We start from the raw sequence: 14150 nt of genomic DNA on the forward strand, positions 1-14150 counted from the left end.
AAAATAGCATTTTTATAACAAATAGGTTTTAAACACACAAGTTATACTATCACTTAATACTTCTTTTATGATTCAGAAGGCAAAGGCGTATTAGATCATACAATGTTATTAAGTTATCAACATGACCATCAGGATAGAGAATTAAAATATCTTGAAGGGCACACTGTCTTATACTTCCTTTTATATGCTGTATCGCAACTGGCAGAGACCTGTGCACATGAGATAGTCATAAATACTTGCTGCATTTCATTTCATCATTTTGTCAATTGACCTCTCAAGAGTGAAATGCACAATACATCCCCCAAAACAAAAGAAGATAATCCAAATTTGTTTAAACTATCACTGACTTCAATTCTAGGTGAAAAAAGAATTACTATACATGCTTTTTGATGATGCACTATTTTCTTTTGGGATAGAAGGGTCACATCTAAAATAAAGGCAACATATCTAATTTTTTGGTTTATTATTTGGCAAGGATTAGAACATATGGGAAAAGAACTATCAGGCTTAAGTCCAAAGTATTTTAAGTAAATGTCAACAGCCCAAATATCTTGGATGGAGCGAAAGCTGCCATGAAGAGCCATGAATGTGGATTTCAATGTCTGACGCCAGACAGGCAAGAGTGAGAAAATCCAAGAGCAGCAAGGAGAAAATATACCAAAGTATATAAATAGAATATAAAGTAACTGACTCATGCTGTGTACCAAACTAATTGATTTATAGAACAAAGTTTTGAAAAACAAAAGCCAAGATTAAAAATTTTAACAGAGAACTAGAAATCATAAAAAGTGATATAGTGGACCTGAAAAAATAGCCAAATACAAATTCCAGAACCAAAAAAACAAAATAATCCAAATTAAGGATTCATCAATAGACCAGTTTAATATAACATATCTGGATAAAGCTAAGAAGAGCAATCAGCAAAAGGAAAACCATTTGGAATAAAGCACAAGAACAGGACAATTAAAAAATACAGAAGAGAAAATAAGAGATATAAAGTTTATAATATGAAGGTATATTTTGCATCTAATTGGAGTTCCAGATTTAGAGCAGAGAAAGGACAGAGGCAATATTTGAAGAGATAATGAATAAGAATTTCCCCTTAACTGGTGAATTATCATTCCACATATTTAACAAGCTCAGTGGATCCCAAAGCAAACTAAATAAAAAGAAATCCAAATCTCAATACAAATCAAGTATAAAAAAATCACAAAGAGAAAGTTCTGTAAGCAGCCAGTGGAAAAAATACTAGTTAGTTAGAATCAGGCTTCTCTATAGTGATATATACAAAAATAGTTAAGTCTTGACCAAATTATGTTTATTCCAACAAAGCAAGGTTGGTTTAACATTTGAGAAATCAATATAATTTATCACCCTAATAGAATAAAAGAGAAAAATCATATGATTATTTCAAAAGAATCAGGTAAAATCATAGCACTTCTTCATGATAAAAACAAAACAAAACCTCTTACAAACTAGAAGGAACAGAAGAGCTAAAAAAGTTTATCTCTCCAAACCTACAGTGATCACACTTAATAATGAAAGCTTTCCTTTGCAAAAAGGAATCAGAGGTTGGCTGTTATCACTAATTCCATTACCTTTGTACTGACAGCTAGTTCAATAAGGCATAGGATGATGTTAAAGGTACATCATCATGATTAGAAAGGAAGAAACAAAAATGATTATCATGTGATATGATTTCGTACATAAAAATGCATAAATTCTTACAGATCTTAATTTTGTCTTTCTGTATATACTTCTCTATGTTACCCATGACTTTTATAATAGCAACAAAAAAATTAAGTGCCTAGAAATAAATCTAATAAAAGAGGAGGAGGACTTCTACAGAGAAGACAATTATTGAGAGAAATCAAAACAAATATAAACAGAGAAATATGCCATATTCCTGGATTAAAAGACTCAACATCATAAAGATGCCAATTATCCCCCAAATTATCAGACTCAATATAACCCCAATCAAAATCCAATGGGTCTATATATGTACAGGGGATAGCTGGAAGCAATCTGGCAAGCTAACTCTAAAATTTATATGGAAATATCAAAATCCAGGAATAGCTTAGAAAGAGAATGGTTTTAGAGCAAGGATAAAGAGAAAAATAGAATGAAATAAATAGGCTGAGAAACAGATCCACACATATATGGTCAGTGATTTCTGATAAGATAGAACATGGAGAAAAAAATGATCTTTTCATGTATATTACTGGGACAAGTGGATATCCACATGGAAAGAAATAAAACTGGACTCCTGTACATGATACACACAAATCAAATTTGAGAAAGAAAAAACAATGAAGGTTTTAGAAGATAATACGGGAAAATATTCTCATGACTCAGAACATAAAGAAACTGATTACACTAAAATTAAGCTGTGAAGGGCAGCCCGGATGGCTCAGCGGTTTAGCGCAGCCTTCAGCCCAGGGTGTGATCCTGGAGACCTGGAAGCAATGGGCTCCCTGCATGGAGCCTGCTTCTCTCTCTGCCTGCTTTTCACTCTGCCTGTGTCTCTGCTTCTTTCTCTTTCCATGTCTCTCATGAATGAATAAATAGAATTTAAAAAAAAAAGACCATATTAAAATTAAGCTGTGAAAAGACAAATCCACAGAAGGGAAAAGATATTTACAACACATATAACCAATAAGTGGCTCATATATTGAAATACAGACACAATATATATAATCTCAACAATAGATCAATAAGAAAAAGATAATCCAGAAGGAAAATGAGCAAGAGACATGAACAGGTACTTCATTAAAGGAGAAATACCTGTGGCCAAAAAACTTCTGAAAAGATTCTAATCTCATTGTTTTAGGGAAACGCAAATTTAAAAAGCAGTAAGGTAACACTTTACATCCATAAGAAGGGCTATAATTAAAAAGATAAAAAATATCAGTATCAAGTATAAGCTAGGATGTGAAATAACACAGCTCTAGGGATGTTTGGCTACTTGGAAAACAATCTGATGTTACCTGCCAAAGTTGAAAATACAATTATTCTGTGGCTCATAAATTCTATTCCTATGTATTTTTCCTACAAAGATGCATGAACAGGTACACTAGAAAACACAGATGGATTTACAAAATTATTATTGTAGGGCAGCCCCGGTGGTGCAGCGGTTTAGCACTGCCTGCAGCCCAGGGCATGATCCTGGAGACCTGGGATCGAGTCCCACGTCAGGCTCCCTGCATGGAGCCTGCTTCTCCCTCTAACTGTGTCTCTGCCTCTCTGTCTCTAGCTGTGTCTCTATGAATAAATAAATAAAATCTTAAAAAAATTATTATTGTAATGCTCCCAAAATGAAAATAATCCATATATTCATCAACATTAAAATGATTAATAGTATACACACTCAATGGAATATTGCATAGCAATGAAAATCAATAAGCCGAAAATAATCCATATATTCATCAACATTAAAATGATTAATAGTATACACACTCAATGGAATATTGCATAGCAATGAAAATCAATAAGCCACGGTTACATGCATTAATATGAATGAATGCCACAAACATCATGTTGACCAAGGGCAGCCAGACACAAAATAATACACATTGTATGATTTGTTTTAAATCAGTAAAAAGAAAAAAGCGATACAGTATATGACCAGAAGTGTTGTCACCCTAAAGGGGCATCTGGAAGGTGAAGCCCTCTGAAGCAGAACCAGTGATACTGTATTTCTTGACCTGAGTAGTGGTTACATAGGTTTGCATCAATTTATCAAACTATTCTCTTATGTTTTATGTATTTTTCTGTATATCTGTTCTATTTCATATCAAAATGGTTTAAGGAAATTAAACTAAATAGCTTACCCCGAGACTAGCATCTGCCCATTATGAGAAAAAGCACAAGCCAGAACAGGAGCACAGTGCCCACTCAGTGTACTTTTATATTTTAATTCAAAACCTGCAAATAACAAGGCAAGAAAAATTAGCAAGCTGACTGTGCTTAGAATTTATTTTTAAGTCAAAACTACTTCACTCATTTAATAATCTTTAAGTGACTAAAGAATACAAAAATGAAAGAAATCTTCACACAAGTCAGGTATTGGAATGCAGTGTGATGAAGTGGTTTCAAAAATTCAGTAATGGGTAAAGAAAATGGTGCACTCAGCAGAGATGGGGGATTATAATGATCAAGTACTTTTAAAATAAAAAATTTTAAACTATAAAATACATAAAAATATAAAATTTTAGACTCATCTAAAATTTTAAGCCATTAAGACAACCTTGGCATCTCATTTTTTAAAATATAAAATATATTTTAGGGCGCCTGGCTGGCTCAGTCAGTGGAGCATGTGACTCTTAATCTCAGGGTCATAAGTTTAAGTTCCACAATGGGCATGGAGCCTATTTAAAAAGAAAGTTTTAAAAACATTTTATTATTTTTATGTGTGTGTGTATATATATATATAATGTATATTTTTATATACACACAGATATATACACACTCATATACCAATTACCTAAATGCTTTAAAAGAATCAAATTGCCTAAATACCTCAACAAAGATCGATTTTTAAAATGTGATATCAAGAAAATATTTTCTTCCATAAATAAAAAATAATCAATGATAATTTATACATCTTATAATTCCAATGATATCTTATAATACTCCTACAAAGTATGGTAACACTAAAATCCATTTTATGCTTTTGGTAAATACTGGAAATATAAGAACTATTTTAAAGGTAAACTGATGGAATTCAACGTATCTTAGTCACAAACTAAGAATTACTATAAAAATTACTATTAAGAAGTTCATCTGAGGAGAGAAGGAAATAAATAAAATGGATTCATTTTCTCAGACCCAATAAAAACTTTTTTGAAGTGTTAATGGCTCTTAAGATAACAGCATTGAATTAAACAAAAAGGGCATTAGAGCAGGTAAAAGTTTCAACAAATAGAAAAAAAAAACATGTATTTTTTGTCTGGGAGAGGAGATGTGGTCACTGAAGGCACTACGGAATATACAGATTAGGAACTGGCACAATCAATCAAACACAGCAAAAATGTTAAGTCGTAAATCAAATGAAAACCAATAAAACTTGCAATATCATCACAGGTTATATTCTCAAGTATAAGATCTGTAAGTCTGTCTATTCCTCCCTAACAAATAAGCAATTAAAATAATCAGATGAGAGTGATGTGAAGCACTTTATAAAAAAGGCTTTAGCTGCATGTTTATAAACTGTTAAGTAGGTTTTTCAAAGAGTCAGTATAAAAACACATTTTCCAGACAATGCATGGAACGCTTTACTTTTGAAAAGTTATTAAAGACACATTTAGAACATCCCATATATGACTATATTCATGGGTTCTCACAAGAATTTTACTTTGGCAGGAGCAAAAAGAGAGGACAGACCAGTGAATGCTGATCCTCACCAGTATGTCACTGAACATACTAAAAGAATGACTAAATATAACCTAGTAGGCAATAAACTAACTGAATTTCCACAAAAAAGAAATTCTTATTTCCTGATAATGGGCCCTTCTCTAGACACTGGTATAATGACAAAGATTTTCTCTTTTATCAAACTCTAGCCAGACTCTTCTGAGCCCTCTTCTGAACTAAGGCACTGACTGGGGCCTATAAAGACTTACACTAACATAGTTTTTGACAGCCCACAGCTGCATGCCTAGGATGACCCTGGGCCCCTTAAAGGACCAGCCTGGGAAAATACAAGGCTGCCAATAGAACTTTTGTTCGTCCCAGCCAACATCTGAAGATAGGACCCCTGTCTCCCACCTGTAGGAGGGCAGGAGCCTAATCTCCCTACTAAGGGCCAGTTAGCAAACCCAGATGAGCTTCACATGGCCCCCATCCTTTCTGTTCTTTGTAAGTTTTCACTTCCCTGACTCTACAAAGTCCCACATACCTCTCTCCTTATTCCCTCATTCTCCCTTCAAATTGCCCAGTCACCTCTGTATAAACTGATGTTGAGTATGGTTTATGTTGGACTCTTCTCCCTATTGCAATAGTGTATTACTGGTTAAAAATCTATCCTTATCATTTTAGTGTCCAGCTTTGTTTAATCTTTGACAACAATTATAAACAACAAAATGTGGTTTGTAATTTAACTGAAGCTTATTAGGTAACAAATTATATTTTTAGGCATCTGAAGATGGCCAACTGACCATATATAATTTCAGAATTCCCATTAAAATGATAGTGAAAGAATCAATAAAAATATAAAAGCGAAAAAATATATATAAAAGCACAACAATGAAGAGAATGGAAAGAGAGGCATCAGCAATCCAGAAACTAAAGCCAATTTTGAGAAGGCAGAAAGCAAATTAACTGATGAGGTGCTACAGGGAAGTAACAGCCCAGAGTGCAAAGGGAGGGCCTGCGGCCAAGAAGAACGTTATTCTGCCCTAGAATACCTCAAAAAGACTTAGTACTATCAATAGTTGGGGAACACAGATATTAACCTGAAAATACAGAAGTTAGCAAAAAAGTCTGTTTATGAAACACTTGGTGTTTACCTCCAATCCCTCCCTCATCCCACCCATAGCATGCTTCACAAAAGTCAGATGCTTCTCTCTAAGCAGAACATTTCTAATGGCTTTCTGGGGAGTTCCTTGGCAGTGCCTATGCAGTTCTCTAAGCCCCTATTACCTCTTCGGTAAGGGCCAACAAGCCACTTCCTCGTCCTACAGGGAAGTCAGCAACAACAAACCACTACGTGCACAGAGCTTCTGAACATCTTATTATTGCATAATTCTAAATGTAAATGGAATACAAGGATCTCCAGACAAAGAAGGTAACCCTATGAAAGAGAAAGATCAGACTAAACAAAAAAAGACTCAAAAGCAAACAAAGATAATCAGGAAACAGAAGGGAACAACAAAATAAAAAAAGCCTCTGATATTCTGAGTTTTGAGATAATCTTCACATTCATCAAATAAAAGGGGGACACTGAGAAAAATAGAGAACATCAACTTACAGAAATTGAAAATATGATGGAATAAAAAATTCAAAAGGTTAAAAGATAAAGTTAAGAAATGTTCTCATACAGTAGAAAAAAAAAGATAAAGAGATTAAATGTGGTGGGAGGTGGGTGGGAGGCAACACAGGGAAAGAAATCAGGAGGTCCAACACTCATTTCATGAGAATTATTACAAAGAGGACATGGGAGGAAATTGTTAAAGAAATAATCCTAAAGGAATACTATTTTCTGAATCTAAATTTCTTGCCTGAAGGATGCCTGAAGGAACAGTGCAATACATGTAGGAAAGAGCTCCCAGGCATTGTCAAAAAAAAAAAAACCAAAAACAAAAACCAGTCACTGCAGTGAATAAATTTAAAATATGGTGGTAAAACAATATTTATGCAAACTGAGAACCACCAAGAGTTGCAAACAGATGAAGTGCAAAGTGGTTGCCTCTGGTCAGCAGGAATGTGTGTGGTGATGGTGTTGAGGTCATAATCAGCGGTAAGCATCCAATTTTTAAATCATGTATATGTATGTAATTACTGATTAACATTTATTAATACAGATTTCTATAATCATTTTCAGATATCCAGAGTTCCTTAAGTAAAAAGATTAATTAAAACAGAAATTTTATCTGGATCACAAATGATTTTAGAGAACTACCTGTTGAATACATACCTAAGATATGGGTAAAAGAAACAACCCAAATTTTGATCTGGCAATCCTGACCACATGATGCCAATCGAAAAAACTGAAGACCTTGCTCTCCATCTAAAAATGTAAATTTGTTAAAAATAAATACACAAGAATTGGTAAAACATCTAAACCAAAAAATGTTCAACTTTTTATACTGAGATCTATTAATTCTATTCATTTAAACCATATTCAAAAGTAATATTAAGGGGATCCCTGGGTGGCTCAGCGGTTTAGCACCTGCCTTCGGCCTGGGGTGTGATCCTGGAGTCCCGGGATCGAGTCCCACATCGGGCTCCCTGCATGGAGCCTGCTTCTCCCTCTGCCTGTGTCTCTGCATCTCTCTCTCTCTCATGAATAAATAAATAAAATCTTAAAAAAAAAAAAGACAAAAGTAATATTAACTAAACTTATACCACAGAATGAAATTCTGGTTAAAGAATTCATTTTAAACAAGGCACATCACAGGATTGTAACTCTGGCCACTGATGTTACTACAACCAAATACCTTTTCATTTACCTTCCACTAAGGACCTAAATCAAGGGTCCATGGGCCAATATTGAGCCAGTAAGCCCGGGGCATTCTCCAACCCAATTTTAGAGTCTGTGAGGCTAGCTAGCACTTGATAGTAAAAGATTAGGAAGAAAAGGTATGAGTATTAAATGTTTAATTATTCTCAACTTTTTTTTTAAAGGATATACCCACTTCTTAAAAACTTAGTCTATAATTCACAAAGAGTAATAATGAGATTCCTCCCTCCCCATTGACTTAATCAAGGCAAAGGCTGGGATTACATAAATCCAAAATTACATAAATCTGTTTTATTTGGTAGAAATTAAATCGGGGAAGGAAATCAGTATATTTGGTGTCACAAATATTCCACTAGCTTTTAATGCTGAGATAATTTCAGTGTATAATTATATACACACTAGATAAGTTCCTAAATATTTGTGGTTAATGCCAATATTGATATCATCAACTCAATTTTATATGAGTTCCACCTAAACATCACAGATGCAGCTTCCTCAAAGGAAGTTTTCGCACTGACGCGCACCAGGATACAATTATATGGGTAAGCACAGGGGAGGCTCATCTGAAGTGATTTTTACTTGAAATCTAAAGGATAACTAAGAGTGAACCAGGTGAAGAATCCATATGTAAAACCCTTGGAAAAATCTTAGAAACATTCAAGGAACAAAAGGAGACCAGAGTGGCAAGAGAATGTCTGAGGCCAAGTGAGCTTTGAGGAGGCAGGGACACAGAATGTGTCCAATACTTAGGAACTTTTGTGTTTTGGATTTGGTATTTTATACCTTACCTTAATCAGTCACTGATGGATGAAATAGGGGAGTGCCAAAACCATTCTGCCCACCTTCTGGACCTGAGCTGTCCAATAAGGTAGGCACTAGCCACACGTGGCTACTGGACACTTAAAACGTGGCTAGAACAAATTTAAATGTGACATAATATACATACCAGATTTCAAAAACCTAGTACCAAAAAAAAATTAGCAAAATATCTTAATTATTGAAATATTTTACATGTATATTGGGTAAACTATATCATTAAAATTAATTTCACCTACTACTAGAAAGTCTTAAATTTACAAATGTAGTTCACATTACATTGCTAATAGGACAGCACTGATGGCGCAACAATGGAAGCAGCAAAAGCAACTTCCATCCTAACATCCTGAAATAGAGGAAAGCTCCCCAATTCACTGTTATCTATTTAAAACCATGAGTCTGTCTATATTCAGGAGTTTGTATTTCTTTTTCTAAAAGCTAATTGTGTTGTCAAACATCTTATTTTATAAATTTAGCTTTTGGAAGATTAAATTGGTAAACAAAGTTTAGCTTCTGTTTCCAATTCTTTTAATTTCACATTTGTCTTTGGAGAGCCATATGCTATATTTTAAAACCCACAGCATACTCAACAGGGTTAAGTCCTCTAAATTACCATATTCAAGGAATCCAGATCTACTGTACAAAATTGAGTCATCCCCAACATATATTAAAGAGCCTGATTTTCCCTAGTGACATTTCTTCATGATTTCATTTTAATCAAGATAAAAGAATGCTTCCTTAAAAGAAATGAATTAAAAGGCCTTCTCATTTTACTAAAGAAAACGAATAAAAGAGTTAAAAGTCATACACAAATTACAAATAGGGACTACTAGTGCTTAAAAGAGTAAAATAACCAACCAGAAACTGGCTGTGAAGAAAAATCACAGCAGGTAATCCCAAGATCATGTGCTTTTTCACTGTGTAGACACCTCATTTTATCATCCCACACTGTTATATCTCCACACGAGGAACCAGTGACAAAGAAATTTCCATTCGGAGAAAACGCACAGGCCACCAATGAGCCATCTTTAACACTACCACATCTGAAATAAAAGCAAAAAGGTGGGGGGAGGGGCTTCATTTCATTTCAGAGTATATTTTACCTTATATTACAATTTTTAACAGAACCTTGCTATAGTAAAAACAAGGCAAATGGCTATCAGAGAACTAGAAAGGTCAGTAGAAATAAAATATTATATGCTATAAACTTAGATATGCTTTTCCAAAAATAGGATTTAAACATTATTTTAAGTGACCTATTCAAGCCTAAACTATACAAATCCAAACCAAAGTCCAGGTATCTTCACGTTTTTCCATATGGCAATTCTGTATGAACGTATTAAAATCTATAAAACTTAACAAAAAAGCTCTGCCAACCAAAATATCAACTGTGGTCCCACATTTTTTAAAAACCATTTTTACTGGAAAACATATTATTGGGGTCAAAAGTACTTTCAACTTCTGTATTAAAATCACCCAGGGCAGCCTGGGTGGCTCGGCGGTTTAGGGCCTGCCTTCATGCCCAGGTCGTGATCCCGGGGTCATGGGATTGAGTCCCACATCGGGCTCCCTGCATGGAGCCTGCTTCTCCCTCTGCCTGTGTCTCTGCCTCTCTCTCTCTCCGTGTCTCTCATGGATAAATAAATAAAATCTTTAAAAAATAAAATAAAATAAAATAACCCAAAAGTTGAGTCGGTAGGGTAGCTCAGTTGGTTAAACATCTCCCTTCGACTCAGGTCATGATCCTGGGTCTGGGATTAAGTCCTGGTTGGGCTCCCTGCTCAGTTGGAAGCCTGCTCCTCCCTCCCCACTCCCCCTGCTTGTGTTCTCTCTATATCGGTCAAATAATAAAATCTTAAAAACATAAATAAAATTACCTAGAAGCATAATCTTCAAATATTAAACATAAATAAATATAAATTCTTATGAAAAGAAAATGCTGTGAACAAGTTTTTTAAATTATCTTGGGAAGATAAGGAAGCAATGTGCTGACAATATTGATTTTAATTCTCTCAACTAGGAAAAAGAAACTGCTAAAAGTCTAGCAATCACTGCAGTGTCCCATCCAGTACTTAAATCTACTGCAGTGGCAACTTTTTACAGCATACATTAGGGAAGTAATGGTAGAGAGAGAATTCATCACCTGGTAAGTGAAAAAGAATATTTCTTAGTTGACAGATATATTTCATTCATATAAAAAAAAAAACTTGAAAGATACCTCATTCCTTCTGAGCTCTTTAAACTGTTCAATAATGCCACTTAAAACACACTGCCTCCTTCAAGCCACAGACCTAAATCTAATAAGCACAGTTGTTTACCAGCTGGCATGTGCTCTGAATGATGCAGGGACAGGAGAAAGTATATTAGGCTTTTTTACTTGGTCACATTTAAAAGTTTATGGCTCTTAGTTACTTAAGGTCACCAGACTGTAACTTAAAAATGGTAAACTTTATGCTATACATAGTTCACTACAATATACATAAAAGTACATAACTTTCATGTTGGCAAGTTCCAAGAGAACATTACCAATAAAAATCAATTGATGTATTTTCATCTAAAAGGAGTTTTTCAGATTTTTTAAATTAGTTTATTTTTTAAGATTTTATTTATTTATTCATGAGAGACACAGAGAGGCAGAGACCGAGGCCGAGGGGGAAGCAGGCTTCGTGCAGGGAGCCCGACTTGGGACTCGAACCCAGGATCCCGGGATCATAGCCTGGGCCAAAGGCAGATGTTCAATCACTGAGCTACCCAGGTGCCCCTGGTTTTTGTTCTTTTTACATGAAAACACAACACCACACTAATCACAAGGGTCTTTCTTCTGGGGTTGATCATTCACCCAGCAAGAATCCTCATCAGGAAACAGTTGTGTTTCTTAGGTGAGACTTACTTACCATTACTCTGTTACTGAGAACACTTGAGTCATGAGTGACAAAAACAAAGTCTAAAATTACTGGATCTTTTTCAAAAGATTGTTTTCTTTGTCTCGCTCTTAAAGTAAAAAATCCATAAAAGTCTAACAAGATTAACCCTTATTTTACAAGAGAAAGACTGGAAATTTAAAACTCTCAGAGCCAAGCAAATCTACTGTAAGAACCATTTAAAACATCTGTTTTTATGATTTTTCAGAAGACAGGTCAAATGTCTTTCCCTGTGATGTCTGAAAATTATCTGCTTCTTAATGTCATCAAAGTATTCTATTTTTATTTTTGCACACTTCTTAATAGGATTAAGAACAGAAAGGGTGTAAGTATCCATACCTATATAACTTGTAGGACTGAGCGTTCCATAAAACAACTGTGCCATCAGCTGCCCCTGATACCAAACAAGTGGAGTCTGGGGAGAACTGGCAAACCCTCACGGGGCTACCAGTGGGCTGTTCCATCACTGCCAACGTCTCTCCATTCTGAGTATTCCATAGGACAGTGGTACCATCTGTTGAACAGGAAGCCAGAACGTGTCCCGAGGGGGAGAAACAGCAGCAGTGGACAGCATAGGTGTGAAACTTCAGTGGCGAGTGGGGCAGCTCAGTGAAGTCACTTAGGGAGTACAGGCGAATTGTTTTGTCCAAAGAGCAAGTAGCCAAGAGGGAAGAGGAGAACGCACAGCAGTTGACATCATCTCCGTGATCCGCCAATGTGTGAATTAGTTTCACCATGTTCTTTATTTGAGGCAAAATGTCCTGCAATTTTTAAATAAAGGTTACTTCATCCTTAGAATCAAATAAATGCAACTCAAATCCATACGAAAGAGTCAAAATCAACTTAAGAATTTGCTCAGTGAAGCTCCTACATTCCTAGAGAACTATTGCTCCCAAGATAAGAAATTTTGGAGCGAAAACACCGATAAGACTATAAACTCTAATAACGATCACAGTCACAAGTGACACGCCAATCACGTTCCATTAGTTCCTGAGAAAGAATCTTGTCAAGTAACTTCCAACTGATTTGACGCTGAACATCCAAAACATCGGGTATTTATTTCACCTCTGAAGCCTCTCTCTTAACTAATCACTTCTCAAAAATGCCTCATTCCAGATCTGCTCATCTCAACTCAAAAAGATTTTCCACTCTCAACAAACTGGCTCAGCCGTTCCTTCTACGGACGGAGCCAGGGCCACATTCGGCTCCGCCTCTAAGGTGCATGGGCTGCGTGGTTCCCTCAGAAAGTCTAAGAAACGGTTTCATTCAAAATTTCAGCGGCGGTGCTGGAAGCTCTGCCGTGGTCTGCCACCTTGTTTAAAAAAAGAATAAAATGATATAAAAGATTTGAGGTGAAGAAGCAACTTAATAGATCAAGGAAACCAAAGAGACAGAGTGGCAAAAAAAATGAATGTAGCCAGACTGCACTTGAGAACAAATTTACAAATTCAGATTAAAATCCAAACCCTTCGTTACAGCTTACATCTCTGCAGAACGCTACACAGATGGGGCAGCTCTTTTCCAATATTTGTTGTATCCCAAATCTTTAGCCTCCTTTTCCCCCAAAACATAAAGTCCAATAACGTCAACAACAACAACACAAAACAGAAACCGCGGAACGCCCTTGGGGCGGGGTCAGCTGTGCCGCTGCACCGAGACCAGGCCGTGCGGGGCTCCCCGCAGCGCCCACGCGCGCCCCGCCCGACACCCGGCCGGCCCGAGTGTGCCCCAAGTCTCCCCCAAATGAAGCCCCGCGATGACGCCCCACACGTAGGGACCAAAGGGGCAGCCGACTGGACGACCAGCCGACCCGAGCCCCGCCTTCCCGGGACGCCGGCCTCCGACCCGGCCCCGCAGGCCCCGCCCCCCGCCCCGTTCCGGCCCCTTGCAGGCCCCCGCCCGGCCCCCCGCCCCGCAGGCCCCGCCGGGCCCGCCTCGCCCCCCGCCCCCGCCGCCCCGCCGCGTCCCGCTCCCCCCGGGCCTCGCCGGCCCCCGTCGCGCGCTTGGAAGCCGGCAGCGAGCAAGCGGCACAGGCTCAGACAGCCCGGGCGCGGAGGCTCCTCGCCGACCCCGCGGCGCTCACCCACCTGCCGCCGCCGCCCCGCGGGCCGCCGGCCGCACCCGGTCCCCCTGGAAGACGCCGGGCGCGCGGGGTCACGTGACGCGCAGGTGCGGGGCCGGGCCGCTGCCGCGGAAACCGGAAGGGAGGGGCCAGGCCCCGCCCCGAGCGCGCG

The 14150-nt window shown here is 37.4% G+C and overlaps 1 protein-coding gene across 5 annotated transcripts in view; it reads right to left on the reverse strand.

Moving 5' to 3' along the window:
• Positions 1–14150, reverse strand: part of WDSUB1 (WD repeat, sterile alpha motif and U-box domain containing 1) — a 48619-nt gene that overhangs the window by 34020 nt on the left and 449 nt on the right. The window contains exons 1-5 of one of the 5 annotated variants that reach the window (XM_038584593.1): positions 14004–14101; positions 12256–12677; positions 9854–10038; positions 7634–7726; positions 3831–3924 (exon numbers count right to left, since the gene is read on the reverse strand). In XM_038584593.1, the coding sequence (XP_038440521.1) occupies positions 3831–3924; positions 7634–7726; positions 9854–10038; positions 12256–12653 (770 nt within the window). In that variant the 5' untranslated portion in view covers positions 12654–12677; positions 14004–14101. Of the gene's footprint in view, positions 1–3830; positions 3925–7633; positions 7727–9853; positions 10039–12255; positions 12678–13399; positions 13633–14003; positions 14102–14150 lie in introns of those variants that run through there. The other 4 variants (XM_038584595.1, XM_038584594.1, XM_038584596.1 and 1 more) reach the window with 4 other exon arrangements.

This window comes from Canis lupus, chromosome 36, assembly GCF_011100685.1.
Source record: "Canis lupus familiaris isolate Mischka breed German Shepherd chromosome 36, alternate assembly UU_Cfam_GSD_1.0, whole genome shotgun sequence".
NCBI classification, from domain to species: Eukaryota; Metazoa; Chordata; class Mammalia; order Carnivora; family Canidae; genus Canis; species Canis lupus.